Source organism: Oncorhynchus nerka, linkage group LG13, assembly GCF_034236695.1.
Source record: "Oncorhynchus nerka isolate Pitt River linkage group LG13, Oner_Uvic_2.0, whole genome shotgun sequence".
Classification (NCBI taxonomy): domain Eukaryota; kingdom Metazoa; phylum Chordata; class Actinopteri; order Salmoniformes; family Salmonidae; genus Oncorhynchus; species Oncorhynchus nerka.
In genome coordinates this window covers 76,017,653-76,031,178 of record NC_088408.1, presented here as the reverse complement: position 1 = coordinate 76,031,178, position 13,526 = coordinate 76,017,653, and the positions used below count along the sequence as shown (strand labels likewise).

General features: G+C 43.3%; 2 protein-coding genes across 3 annotated transcripts; both read right to left on the bottom strand.

Annotated features, from left to right (window-relative positions):
* Nucleotides 1-306: 306 nt before the first annotated feature.
* On the bottom strand, nucleotides 307-6,326 carry plk2b (polo-like kinase 2b (Drosophila)). Of its 2 annotated transcripts, XR_010465631.1 has the most exons (14): nucleotides 6,086-6,326; nucleotides 5,816-5,923; nucleotides 5,570-5,686; nucleotides 5,236-5,365; nucleotides 4,869-5,052; nucleotides 4,548-4,746; nucleotides 4,219-4,366; nucleotides 3,861-3,958; nucleotides 3,440-3,653; nucleotides 3,075-3,234; nucleotides 2,653-2,782; nucleotides 1,759-1,869; nucleotides 725-1,436; nucleotides 307-587 (listed from the first exon to the last, which is right to left on the bottom strand). XR_010465631.1 is itself a non-coding variant. In XM_029678308.2 (13 exons), the coding sequence occupies exons 1-13, from the start codon at nucleotides 6,275-6,277 to the stop codon at nucleotides 1,245-1,247; spliced, it is 1,983 nt and encodes a 660-aa protein (XP_029534168.1). In that variant the 5' UTR covers nucleotides 6,278-6,326; the 3' UTR covers nucleotides 307-1,244. The 2 variants fall into 2 exon arrangements, 1 of the variants encoding a protein (XP_029534168.1); XM_029678308.2 differs by having other exon boundaries at nucleotides 307-1,436.
* A 1,632-nt stretch (nucleotides 6,327-7,958) lies between these two features.
* si:dkey-190g11.3 (uncharacterized protein LOC567059 homolog) lies at nucleotides 7,959-12,888 on the bottom strand. Its single transcript, XM_029678933.2, has 6 exons — nucleotides 12,696-12,888; nucleotides 11,847-12,037; nucleotides 11,120-11,224; nucleotides 10,691-10,831; nucleotides 10,565-10,615; nucleotides 7,959-10,356 (listed from the first exon to the last, which is right to left on the bottom strand). Exons 2-6 carry the CDS (start codon nucleotides 12,015-12,017, stop codon nucleotides 10,186-10,188), a joined length of 639 nt encoding a protein of 212 aa, XP_029534793.1. The 5' UTR covers nucleotides 12,018-12,037; nucleotides 12,696-12,888; the 3' UTR covers nucleotides 7,959-10,185.
* Nucleotides 12,889-13,526: the final 638 nt, after the last annotated feature.

Here is a 13,526-nt window from a genome sequence, read left to right as displayed (position 1 = left end):
CTGACATGGGAAACTAGTAAAAATGTAACTGTAGGAATGTAAATGCAAGTGAGTTTAAAGTATAATGTATTGCCTGAGGCTTTGTGGAATTCATTCTGTCAGTATTTCATAAGTTCTTAATCAAAACACCCGGGAAATGTTTTACACCTGAGGAGAGTTCCACTAAGACAGGTAGTTCATTGTATCTCTAAGAATATCAACCATTTCATAGCAATCTTTAAAACACAATTCAACCATAAACGCTTAAAAAAATGACAGACCATTTGATATGTGCAAACCCCAATAACTCAGTCATATCACAGAACATATTTTTTGCAAAAGTTGTATATTTATTAAATACTTAACTTTTGTACACAATAAGTTATGTTTTTCCAATGTCTAACAGTGTAATGGCTCTTCTTGTATGATCCACATCATTCTCCCCCTCCTTCACAGTAAAACAGCCATGTCCATCTGTCCTCACAGAGAATGAATCACAGTTTGAAGTTAGCTAGTGTTTCTCCCCACACAGCCTCCCCTCCCTCTGCAGAAGTGCTGTGTACATTACAGTCCTGTAGTGTAGGGTTTCCCAAACTCGGTCCTGGGGCCTCCCCCGGGGCCACATTTTGTTTTTTTGTCCTAGCACGACACAGCTGATTCAAATAATCAAAGCTTGATGATGAATTGGTTATTTGAATGAGATGTGTAGTGCACCCAGGGGAGGCCCCAGGACCGAGTTTGAAGCATCCATCAGCCCTTATGGTTCTACTTTCATTAGAAAAATAACAATAACATAACAGTTTTATCTGGTTCCAGCCCAGTGTTACTGTCCTCTTCACTTCCACATTCTTCCTCAAAAACAGATGGTTTTCACATTCGTACCTCCATCCCCTCATCATAACATAACATCCAGTCATCTTATCCTCCGATTATCAACATACATATCAGCCCTTTTCTGTTCAAAGTCATTGTGCTCAATACACTGTCCTTTCCAGAGCCTCTCCATCCAGATTCAGCTGCAACTCTGCTGATAGATTGTCAAAGGTTACCAATCAGTAGTCCATTGCTTTACACAGGTCCGACCCCATTCACTGTCCCACCACCTGCCGCTGCTTCCTGGTTCAGTGCTGCAGTAGCATGTTGAAGTCTGTCTGGCTGTATAAACGGTTCCCCGCGTGGTGCTGCTTCCTGGTTCAGTGCTGCAGTAGCATGTTGAAGTCTGTCCGGCTGTATAAACGGTTCCCCGCGTGGTGCTGCTTCCTGGTTCAGTTGCAGCGCTGCAGCAGCATGTTGAGTGAGTACTCCATGCGTTGGCGCAGGTCTGCGGGGCAGCCGGAGGTGAGCAGGGAGCTCAGTCTGAAGGTGGAGGACACACGCTCCTCGTTGATGTATGTCAGCATGTACTCCTCCCTCTGGGTGCACAGGATGATCTTGGTGTGGTCGTGGTAGAAGTTGACCTGTTAGAGAAAGATACAGTATATATGGTTTAATAAAGTACTGAAAATACAACAAATAGCATAATACCAACATTAATGTAGATTGTCTCATATTTAACCCCCCTGGGAAACTGATGAACAGTGTGCCTGAAATGTGGAATAAGTACATTTGGGTTCTTATCTGAAAATATATCTATGAGTCGATAGAAGACAATAACTGATTTGAATATTTAGCTGATGTATGTGTTATGCATTTACATGAAGTGTTCTGTGGATTTACCATAGCTGCACTGTGTCTATTTTGCATAATGTCTCTTTTGGCTGTGATGATGTGTGTGTTTACCTGAAACGTGCCGTCGTTGAAGAGCATCATGAGGGCACGGTCAGACTTGAGCCACTGCAGCAGGTAGAGTCTGGGCATGTTCGTGTCTGGCTGGCTCACTAGGTCTCCACCCTACACAGCAAACACAGGAACAGGTTTAATCATTAGACTGAGAGAAGATTAGGAGGAGGAGGAGAGAAAAGACGACAGAGGGAGAAAGCAGTACAGGAAAGGAGAGGGGGGCTGGAAAGGAGAGTGGAGTGAAGGACAGGGAGGAAGAAAAGGAAAGGAGAGTGGAGTGAAGGACAGGGAGGAAGAAAAGGAAAGGAGAGTGGAGTGAAGGACCGGGAGGAAGGACAGGAAAGGAGAGTGGAGTGAAGGACCGGGAGGAAGAACAGGAAAGGAAAGTGGAGTGAAGGACCGGGAGGAAGGACAGGAAAGGAGAGTGGAGTGAAGGACCGGGAGGAAGAACAGGAAAGGAGAGTGGAGGACCGGGAGGACCGGGAGGAAGGACAGGAAAGGAGAGTGGAGTGAAGGACCGGGAGGAAGAACAGGAAAGGAGAGTGGAGTGGAGGAACGGGAGGAAGGACAGGAAAGGAGAGTGGAGTGAAGGACCGGGAGGAAGGACAGGAAAGGAGAGTGGAGTGAAGGACCGGGAGGAAGAACAGGAAAGGAGAGTGGAGTGAAAGACCGGGAAGAAGAAAAGGAAAGGAGAGTGGAGTGAAGGACCGGGAGGAAGGACAGGAAAGGAGAGTGGAGTGAAGGACCGGGAGGAAAGACAGGAAAGAGGAAATGGTAACAGTAGGAAGAAATTACTGAGAGGATAGATAGAATAGAGAGATTGTCAAAGATAGGCTCAACAGGAAAGGAAAAGAGGAATAGAGGATGAGAGGAGAGGCTAGAGGCTAGACTTACATCCATCAGGTTCTCTTCCATGTAGTGAGCGAAGTACTTGAGGACGGTCACCTGACCTATGAAGTGCTCAGGCACGTCAGATGTGGAGAACACAGAGCACTGACCCAACTCAGCATAGTAGTGGACAGTCCTACAGACAGAGAGAAGAGACAGAGGGAAAAGAGAGTTAGCAACCAAAATAAACAATTGCATGTTTCTGAAGGACAAGATGCATGCCAAACAGATGTATTTATCAGTATGACAGCAAAGACCTTCTCTGTCGCTTACTTTTTGTTGCAATACTTTCCACTTCTGTTTATTTACGCCCATCAAGCATTTTGATGTTCAATCTGACAGCTGAATGTAAAAACCCATAGAGCCTAAACAATCTCCAACTAAGGTATGAGTGATGTGTTGTGTGATAAAGAGAACAGAGTACGCACTTCTTGTCTGCGAGGAGGCTCATGTGTGTCCCGTTGTTGAACAGAACGCCCACTATGTGGTCTGAAAGCTGGTAGCCAAAGCCATACTTGTTGGAGTAGTCCACCCACTTAGTGACCCACTGCAGGTTACTGCACTCTATCCCTTTGGGGATGTCATCCGCTAGAGACAGAAAGGTAGTTGTGATTAAAACACAATTCAACCATATGCAATAACAAAGGGAGTCCCACTTTACCATATTAAGTTAAATTGGTGTTGGAATCATTTCTTTACATGGTAGTAAGTACTACAGTATAATTACACTGTACCTGCCTTATTTCAACAAAATCATGTCTCATCTCCAGGATTATAAGTGCATTAGGCTTACCTTTGGGCATGTTTTCCAGGCATCCTCTGAGAACGCTGGTGATTGTCTCAGCCACACTGCCAGTGGTGCTGTCTTCTAGACATTCGCTACTGCTGCTGCAGCTACCCAGACTGCCCCTGACAATAAGCCGGATGGTGTCTCGCGTCGTCGGGGGCAGGCCCTCTGTTGCCAGGGCGACAGGCCTCCCAGCAGATGGTGACGGTGGCCTTCCATCCTGAGGTGAGGAGAAAGAGGGAGGGGTTAAATAACATGGCCTCACACTTTCCTTTATCATGATTCAGTATTTCCTCATACAATTGCTTTTCCATAATCTGACTTTTCACTACTCCCCTAACGCTGTGCATTACAGTAGTCTGTGTTGACTTTATATTTGATTTCATCATGACTATCATGGTCAAATAGAGAGTGATGAGCTTCTCACCTCAGTCATCTGTTTGATCTGCTGCTGCTGGCTGATAACCGTCTTCTTCAGGTCATGTCGAAGCTTGTAGATCTCCTCTTCCTCTTTGGTGAGTTTATCTACCAGAGACAACACACAGTCAGCAAATATTCTGGATGGCCTCACCCTGCAGCCTCTCATTCATACCAGATGTGTGATTAGATAGGAAATCTGCCAAAAACACTCATGATACATCAGTGGATTTATGACACCACAGCTTTAATCATCATAATTAGTAACATTGTATAATCATTTTATAAGGTAAACAAATTTGAACTGATTTAATAATTGGCGACATTGGCTAAGGCGGTCTTATGAGGAGAATAATTGATATACTCACTCAGAGTCTCGTAGTATTTGACCTTGTCTCTCTTCCCGCCGAAGAGGGCAGCCGCGGCCTTCTTGAAGAAGCTCTTGGCAGGGCTGGAGACGTGGAACTCTGGAGCGGAGTGGCAGCAACTAGCAGGAAGACGCTCTGGCACAAAACCCTGGAAGGAGGGAGAGAGGGGGAGAGAGAGATGTTAGGAGAATGAAAAAGTGCAGATAGACAAATAATCATTTCATAAGTAGGAAACAGAATGTTAAAACAAAATTAGATTTGTAGTCTCATGCTCCATACGGTACAGAGAGAGCAAGAGAGAGAGGCTGAGTGAGGGCTAGCTAACTCACCTGTGAGAAGAAGTCATGGCGCAGTATGTGGTCCAGGTGAGGTCTGTCCTCCGGGGTCTTGGCCAGGAGGCTGGAGATGAGCTGTTTGGCCTGGGGCGACAGGGAGGAGGGCAGGGAGTAACGCGCCTCCCGGATACACCTGTACGTCTCCTTCAGATTGGTGGTTTCGAACGGGGGTCTGCCCAGGAGCATGGTGTACCTGGAGAACGGAGGGGGAGACTTAGTTGGTGACTGGTTGTCATAACAGTGTATTTACATATGGAATGGAATTTCGCAGAGTGGAATTGACAAAAAACTTGAAATAAAATAGAATGTACTCACATGACACAACCCAGGGCCCAGACGTCTGACTCACAGCCGTGGCCCTGCTTGTTGAGCACCTCAGGGGACAGGTAGTTGGGTGTCCCACAGATGGTCTTCCTCCTGTTCCCAGCAGGCTCTAGCTTGGCAGCCAGCCCAAAGTCTCCCACCTTCAGCTCCATCGACTCACTCACAAAGAAGTTACCTAGGAGGGGAGAAGAAGATGACAAATATTGTACCATTTACTGAGTCATCAATAACATAAAGTGGTTGGTTTACAGATTGACAGGTGAAGGTTGCAGGTTTGAATCCCTCTGCATTGTGCTTGGCAAAGCCGATTGAATGATAACGACTCTGGCTTCTATTGTCTCTTGCCATAGATGCTTACCAAGTTTGAGGTCTCTGTGTAGGATCTCTTGTTCATGCAGGTACTTCAGCCCTGAGACGATCTGACGGAGGTAATATCGCACTTCCGGCTCTGTGAGCACTTTGCGTGCCTTCAGGATATGTGCCAAAGACTGTACAAAGATAACATGGGAATAAATATTAGATCAGTCAAGGCAGTCTATGGAAAATAAGAACAAATTATTTTTTGTTTCCCCATTTTATGTCTGCTGCCCAGTAAGGGCTGTACTTTTGAGGTGCTGCTACTGTATGCAGGCATGTCTCAGTTCAGTTCAGTAATAAAGGCTTAGTATTCAAGTGTAGCAGTTAACACTCACTCTTCTACTGCAGTATTCTAGGAGGATGTAGATGTTATCTTTATCCTCGAAATGATGGTAAAAGTGCACGATGTGTTTATGGTGGAGAACTCTGTGTAGCTCGATTTCCCTGTCAATCTATGGAGAAGATATAGCATAGTGATTATTAAAAGCAATTAATTAACTCATTATCCAAAAGTCCTGGACATTCAGTTTCAATCTATATAGACATTATAATACATGATGAATAGTGGTGCGCGCTCTTACCTTTTCCCGTTGGTGCGGTTTGGAGACGCGCGTGTGGGGAATAATTTTCGCTGCATAAACTTTACTCGTGGACAGGTCGGTCATCTCATAGCACTTGGCGAAACCTCCCTGAAAAGAAAATAACACAATCATATTGATAAGCATATTTACCAGGTTCCTTTAAAGTGTGCATGCTTTGGAATAACAGTGTACTATTCCCAAAGTAGACACATAAATAACCATATTGTCTTTGCGTAATTTGAGTTTTTCTGTAATTCACTGGATGGCTACCTTTCCCAGAACTTTCCCACGGCAGTAACATTTCCCGGTGGCAGGATCCGTGATAATCTTCGACATCTCTGCAGGTGCATGACCGTGGTCCTCAGTTCTCTTTCTCCGCAGTTCACAGGACCCGGGTTGGTTGGGCTCGTACATCCTGTTGCTATTCGTCGGCTGTTGAGAGATATTCCTCAGTAATTCCATAGCGAGGTGATGACTTCGTTGCTCGTACTCTGAATGCAGTCAAGAGTGCTTGGGTTTATATGCAGCCTGGTCTCATTGACTAGCCAGAATGATATCGTAGGTCCCGCCCCTTTGTCTGGCTGGCTCTACGACGTCACTCTAGAGGTCCGGTAGAGCTCCCTCACAGTCAGGACTGGCATGTCAATGACTGGTGTTTATATGCTTACGTAAAAGGAAATGGCTTGGATAAAATGAAAAATATTTACCCAATCTTGTAATGCTAAATATTAATCATCATCATTATAATCTTCATTATTACCGTTACATCATCATCAACAATGAACAATGAAACCCAGCCTAAAACCCCAAACAGCAAGCAATGCAGAAGTTTATTTATTTATTTAACTAGGCAAGACAGTTAAGAACAAATTCTTATTTACAATGACTGCCTAGGAACAGTGTTCAGGGGCAGATATTTACCTTGTCAGTTTGGGGATTCGATCTAGCAACCTTTCTGTTACTGGCCCAAAACTCTAACCACAAGGCTACCTGCTGCCCCATGTAGGAGCATGGGGGCTAGGAAAAACACCCTAGAAAGGCAGGAACCTAGGAAGAAACCCTGAAAGGAACCAGGCTCTGAGGGGTGGCCAGTCCTTTTCTGGCTGTGCCGGGTTGAGATTATAACAGTACATGGCCAAGATCGTCAAACGTTCATAGATGACCAGCAGGGTCAAATAATAATAATAATCACAGTGGTTGTAGAGGGTGCAACAGGTCAGCACCTCAGGAGTAAATGTCAGTTGGCTTTTCATAGCCGAGCATTCAGAGTTAGAGACAGCAGTATGTGTTGTAAAATCATATCAATTGCTACAGCGCATAGAAATGCTACAAAATTGTGAGTGTAAATTAATACAACTATGGTTTTCTGCCACTCTGATTTTAATTTGAGGTTCTAGCACCATCAGGTGGTTATTTTACAGTCCTCCAGGTTGGAATACAGTTTAACGATCTGCCAGTATGTCATAGCAGATTACCATAGTTCCTGGGCACAGCCATGGGTACTCTGTGGTGTACAGCAGAGCCCTCTGCAGGCTTTAGATCTGTGGGTTATGATCACATTGACCCAGGCTCCCAGCGGAGACCGTGTGCCACCTTGATTTCCCTACATAAGCACACTACTTTTGACATGATATCGATGGGCCCTGGTAAAAAGTAATATACTATATAAGAAATAGGGTGCCATTTGGGATGCAAAAACCTTCCCACCTCCTGTGTGACTGCTTCTGTCTGCTGACTAAGGGGGAGACATGCAAAGCCCCCACCCCCTCCACATCTAAACAACAGGAGTTGGCTTAAGAATTTGCCTGTGCTTCCCTCACTGGTCTACTACTGTTCCTCTGATCTCTCCTGCCTGCTTGGCATGTGGAAAGACAATAGAATTAACGTGCCTTTTTAGTTAGAGAAGGGGATGATATGATATGAAGTCAGACAAATGCTGGGCTCTCTACTGTATGTCCTACTCTAACCTCTATATCAATGCACACTGGCCAGTACAGTGATTAGCTTGGATAACTAATGCTCTTCTAACTTTTTCCATAGTAGCCTCCTGTAACTCAGTGGAAGTTAAAATGACTAGGTCCTACAGAATGGACATTTTATAAGACAATAACCCACCAGGGAACAAAAAACATTGTCAACATCATCCAGAAAATAGAATTGTATTAATTTCTCTCACAGTTTGCAACCTTACTTTCACACCACAGTGGGAAAGACTAATTGACATAATTACTTCAAATTATCTGCATATTTGTTCTCACGGGACATAGAGTATCTGGCACCTGGTTTAATTACAGTGTAAGGACATATTTATAATTCCCTTCCTTTACATTTGACCAATGAAGCTTGGCACACACCTCACCCTTCATATATTGTTCAATAAATCAACAAACTGCTCTTACTAGTATTACAATGTGTGGATGAAGCTCTTAATTTGGAATGAGTGAAAACACGAGATGAACTGCTACAAAAAAGACCCACTAAAGCTAAAGAACACTCTGTAATGTTCACCTCCACATATACTTTGCACTCGCGCAAAGTGGGAGATGATGTCAGGAAACACTGGCATGTTTTATCATCGGACCCAGCTCTGCCAGCTGAATTTAAGAATCCACGATTTATTGTATATAGGAGGAAGCAATTTACGCGAGAAATTGGTCCAAGCCAACTGCCAGCCACAAAAGAAAATGAGCCGGGCTCTTTAACGCCCTCTTCCGAATGGTGCACAGTGCAACAATATGATGGAGTGTGAATATTTCTGCCACTCACATACAAGAAAACGGTTCCAAATAAATGACATTATTACGTGCTCCACCACCCATGTTATTTACATTATTAAATGTCCATGTGGGCTGTGTTCTGTAGGTTAAACCTCTGCTTCTCTCAGACAATTAGTGAACGTAATAGTTCAATCAGGAGAAACGACAGGTATTATCTAGTCACAGTACATGTTAAAGACCAAAAACATGATATTTCTACCTTTAGAATTTGTGGCATAGAGAAAGTGAAGATATCAGACATGGGAGGCGATATAAATAACACTGAGCAAAAGTCAATTGTTTTGGGATTTTCACCCTCCAGACATTATTTCCTAAATGACTTAATGATGTAATGCCTTTATACGTTATGTTGTAAATGTGAACATGAATTAATGCCACCATTTCAAATTCAATGATTTATGAAAACGTTCTTGATGGGTTGATGTCCTCATTGTGGTTTGACAGACGTGTTGTTACGCCCTGACCTTAGAAAGACGTTTTTATTTCAATTCAATTCAATTCAAGGGCTTTATTGGCATGGGAAACATGTGTTAACATTGCCAAAGCAAGTGAGGTAGACAACATACAAAGTGAATATTTCTCTATTCGGTTAGGTCAGGGTGTGATGTGGGGTGGGAATTCTATGTTTTGTGTTCTGTTTCTTTATTTCTATGTTTTGGCCGGGTATGGTTCTCAATCAGGGACAGCTGTCTATCGTTGTCTCTGATTGGGAATCAAACTTAGGTAGTAGCCCTTTTCCCCTCCTTCAGTGTGGGTAGTTAACTTTGTTTGTGGCAGTTAGCCCTATAAGCTTCACGGTTGTTGCTTTCGTTTGTTGTTTTGTTGGCAACATTTTACAATAAAATTAAAATGTAGCTGACCACTCTGCACTTTAGTCTACTTCCAACAACACCCGTTTAATATGTTTTATGTTAACACTTAAGTAAGCGTAACGGATGTGAAACGGCTAGCTTAGTTAGCGGTGCGCGCTAAATAGCGTTTCAATCGGTGACGTCACTTGCTCTGAGACCTTGAAGTAGTGGTTCCCCTTGCTCTGTAAGGGCCGCGGCTTTTGTGGAGTGATGGGTAACGATGCTTCGTGGGTGACTGTTGTTGATGTGTGCAGAGGGTCCCTGGTTCGAGCCCGGGTATGGGCGAGGGGACGGTTTAATAAGCATTACAAAATATAACATAAATATTCTAATAATTTTCCCTCAACTCCAATCCCATTCGATGCATTGAACATATGTGGGTGGAGCTATGTCTACATAAGGGTGTTAAACTTTTTTTTAAACTCACAAATGCTCTGAGGAAGGCCATGAGGCCGATACGGGTAGAGCTTATTAAAGAGCAGTGATACTATCAAGAGCAGTGTGCGGGTTTCTTCTTTTTTCTCATCTTGTTCAACTGTTACCATGCACCTGCAACAAAGATAGCTCAGATGTGCGAGTGCCTTTTGAATAAATCAAAAAATAAAATGTACACAAAGACAGAAGCAGTTGGCGATACTGGTTTTGATTTGGGGTGATAATTAGCATATATTGGGTTTGGTGTGAACCAGTGAATGATATTAGGATTAATCCAGTCATCGATGCACAGTATAAGGTCATAGGGTCATGCCTGGCCCAGGGCTGAGCGTACAGTGCTGATGTCATAGGCCCAGGCCTGGTCGAGGCCGTCGCCCTGCGAGGCTCGGTGGGGCCACTGGGGGAAGGGGAAGCGGCAGGCGACGACACACGCGTCATCAGGAAGCTCCCTCAGAAGCTTCTCACACAGCACCTCCATCTGAGGACCAATCAGAGAGGCTGGTTTTAGTCATCAACCAATCAGATCAACACTCTCTTGTCAAATGATCCAGCATACCCAATCATTTCTGAGTTAAGACTGTTTGAATATAATTTAGTTATTAAAAATCTAATTGTAGAAATAATCGTATTATAAGAGCAGGAATTGTTCTTGCTGTGCGGAGGCCTAGCATGGATAGAGCGCTTACCAATCCTGGGGCTAGGAATACAGTCACGTTGTTGTAGTTTGACAAATCAGTCTGTCAAGTGAGAGAAAACACATTTAGTAAAGAGTATGTGTCTATTAAACACAATGTTAAAGAACTATACTGTACCTTCCAGAAGTCCTTGTTGACAAAGTTTGCCTGGCTGGGTGGTACTCCTGTCCAGTGTGCCTTCACTCTAGCATATGCCAGCAACATGGAGTTGATCTCAAATCCAGTACACTGGAGGCCAACAGAGTAGGCAGCAAACACCTAAGACAAGAAGGTAGAGGAAAGTTGAGTCATACAACTACCTATAACTTCACTGCAGCAAAAGAGTGACTACACTATAATTTGTCTGTTGCTTGTTGTCCTCGCCACACAAGATCCCTTGCTAGAACAGAGACAAATGTAAGTGTCAGACACGGTATGTGTCCCAAATGGCATCTTATTCCCTATATAGTCCTCTAAGAAGTACAGAATATAGGGGAGAGGGTGCTATTTGGAACACAGCCTCTATTGTTCATAGCAGAGAGTTTTATTTCACCAGAGCCAACTCACCAGTCTCCCGTCTCCTGATCCCAGATCAACTAGTTGGCCTCTGCGTCCCTCCAGCAGCTGCATGACGTTTACGATCTGAGCTTTACTCGAGGGCAGGTAAGGCACCTGTATGAAAATAATAATTGCCAGTCAATAATATGGGAGACTGTTAGTCTGGTCCCAGAACTGTTTGTATTTTTTCTAACTCCATTGGTCATTGTCCAGCCAAACATGACATCGATTGACAAGAAGTTGGCATGTAGCACAAACAGACTGGGACTCAGGCTAGGGGACGGGGTATGTGGGAGACGCCACTGAGTTGTATATCACCTTAATTGGTTCTAGGTAGGACATACTTATCCCTTGGGGTTTTACAGTTGTAGACTAATAAAGCACTACTGTAAAAATCCCTTGGTTGGTATTACCCCAATTCGTGATCAACTGTGCCTGACGATAAAGTGCTCTTGTCTGATGATGATGATGAACTGATGGTGAAGAGAGTAGCACAGGATCCATTAATCAAAAACACTGCATCATGGTGTAATTTGAAAAAACAACCAACAAATATGACTTACCAAATTGTTCTTCTAAAAATATTTGACTTACCACATACACCCCTTTCTTAATTTGAAGGCACCATGAAACACACATGGAGCATTCCAAGACAAGCAGCTAAGCATTCTTAAGAGTATTACTGTTTATTGATTTCACTGCCCTTCCTGAGCACATTCATGTGAATGAGATGTACCTTGAGTCTTCTTGGAACTTTGCGGAAGCCAGGAAGGGCAAACATAGTCCACATTCCGTAGAGGCCAGCGAGCAAAGCCCCAGTAGCAACTGTCAGGATGGGGTTGTCCTTACTGCTATGGACCATCCTGGAGCCTTGATCCTGGAGAATGAATTCTGTGGAGTCCTCCATGATAAACTGTCTCTATTAGGCTACATAAAGCAGTGGTTAGCATCCACATTTGTACTGTACTAGGCCAATCAAAACAGCAGAGGCAACAGTCAGGTAGACAGGGATAGGCTTAATGTCTTGATTCATTGTTTATTTTTGACACAATCATAAATAAATATCTGAACACAAAAGTTGTTGCCGGCATTCAAAGTAGTTGTAAAGCAATGCAAATAGAGTTTCTCTGATATTGACATTTGCAACGTGTCATAGACATCGACAATTAATAAAGTAATTCAATAGACATGCAAGGATTCAAGCCCCCAGCAGAGGGTGCCATAGTGTTATATGATCGTGCAAAGCAATTTCTAGAAAACTTTTGTTTACGAAACTTCAGTCATCAAAATCTTTTCAAACATAACAATTGTTCAAAGCGAATTTGCTACTATATCAATGCATGCGTTAATATTGGTGAGTTGATCATTACCCAAGATGTTTAGCAAGATATTTCCTACATATGTTATACACGTTGATTCTGTAAGCCTATGTATGTTTTATAGAACATTTTGCAGACACATTTGTAGACGAGAAAACATGTGTTGTAATATTATTGCACGACATAAATTGGTTACTTAAGATAGTTGCACAAATAGGCTACAATTTAGTAAAACACGCACATTAGGCTTTGCAACTGCGACCTACCTGACGCGCCCCCGTTTTAGCAAGCCCTTATTTTATAGGTCAATGAGCCATTCAGGCGGCCAGTAGACATCAATCAAAAGGCCAAACGCTTAATTTCCGCCCATGAGTCATTAATAAATAACACACCCAATCAAATCCGTTCCTGGTACATGGATAGGTAATTTCATTCCATAACTGAGGTTACCAACAACTAAAGAATGGGTAGTGGCCACGCTACAGCCAATGAAATTGCCTGTCTATCTCATTATGTAACTTTAGTTGTGTCTGGTAGTGTCGTTAAGTAACCCAATATAACATTTTAATCAGATATATTGTCCGAAACACTTATATTTTACATAACACAATCTAGTCAGATGTAGGCCAAATTAATTATGCTTTATAGGGCAACATGGAAGACTTCAAAGTCATATTTATTATCATAATAGCACTGGAAGTGTGCAGAGACTTTTTCTTGTTTATCCAGTTTTGCCTTTTGTCTGCAGCACCTTCACAAATCAGCTTTGGGTGTGCAGTAGATTCAGCCTATTATCATAATGACATGTGCAAAATACAGACCTTAACTCAGACTAGTCTGACAACCTGATTCCTCCCAGCATGTTGTTCTCATCAGGACTGTAAGAAATAGCAACATAGATTAGGTGTGGTCTAGTTGATCACAATTGTAACCATGGGATAGCCTGGTCCCAGAATGGTTTGTACTCTTGCCAACTCCATTGCTGGCATTGTGTGTCATGGCCATGAGTGACAGGGAGGTGGCATGAAAGTACAAACAGACTGACACTCAGGCGAGTCAGACCAGAAATAGCAACAGAGAACAGGTGCGGTCCAGTT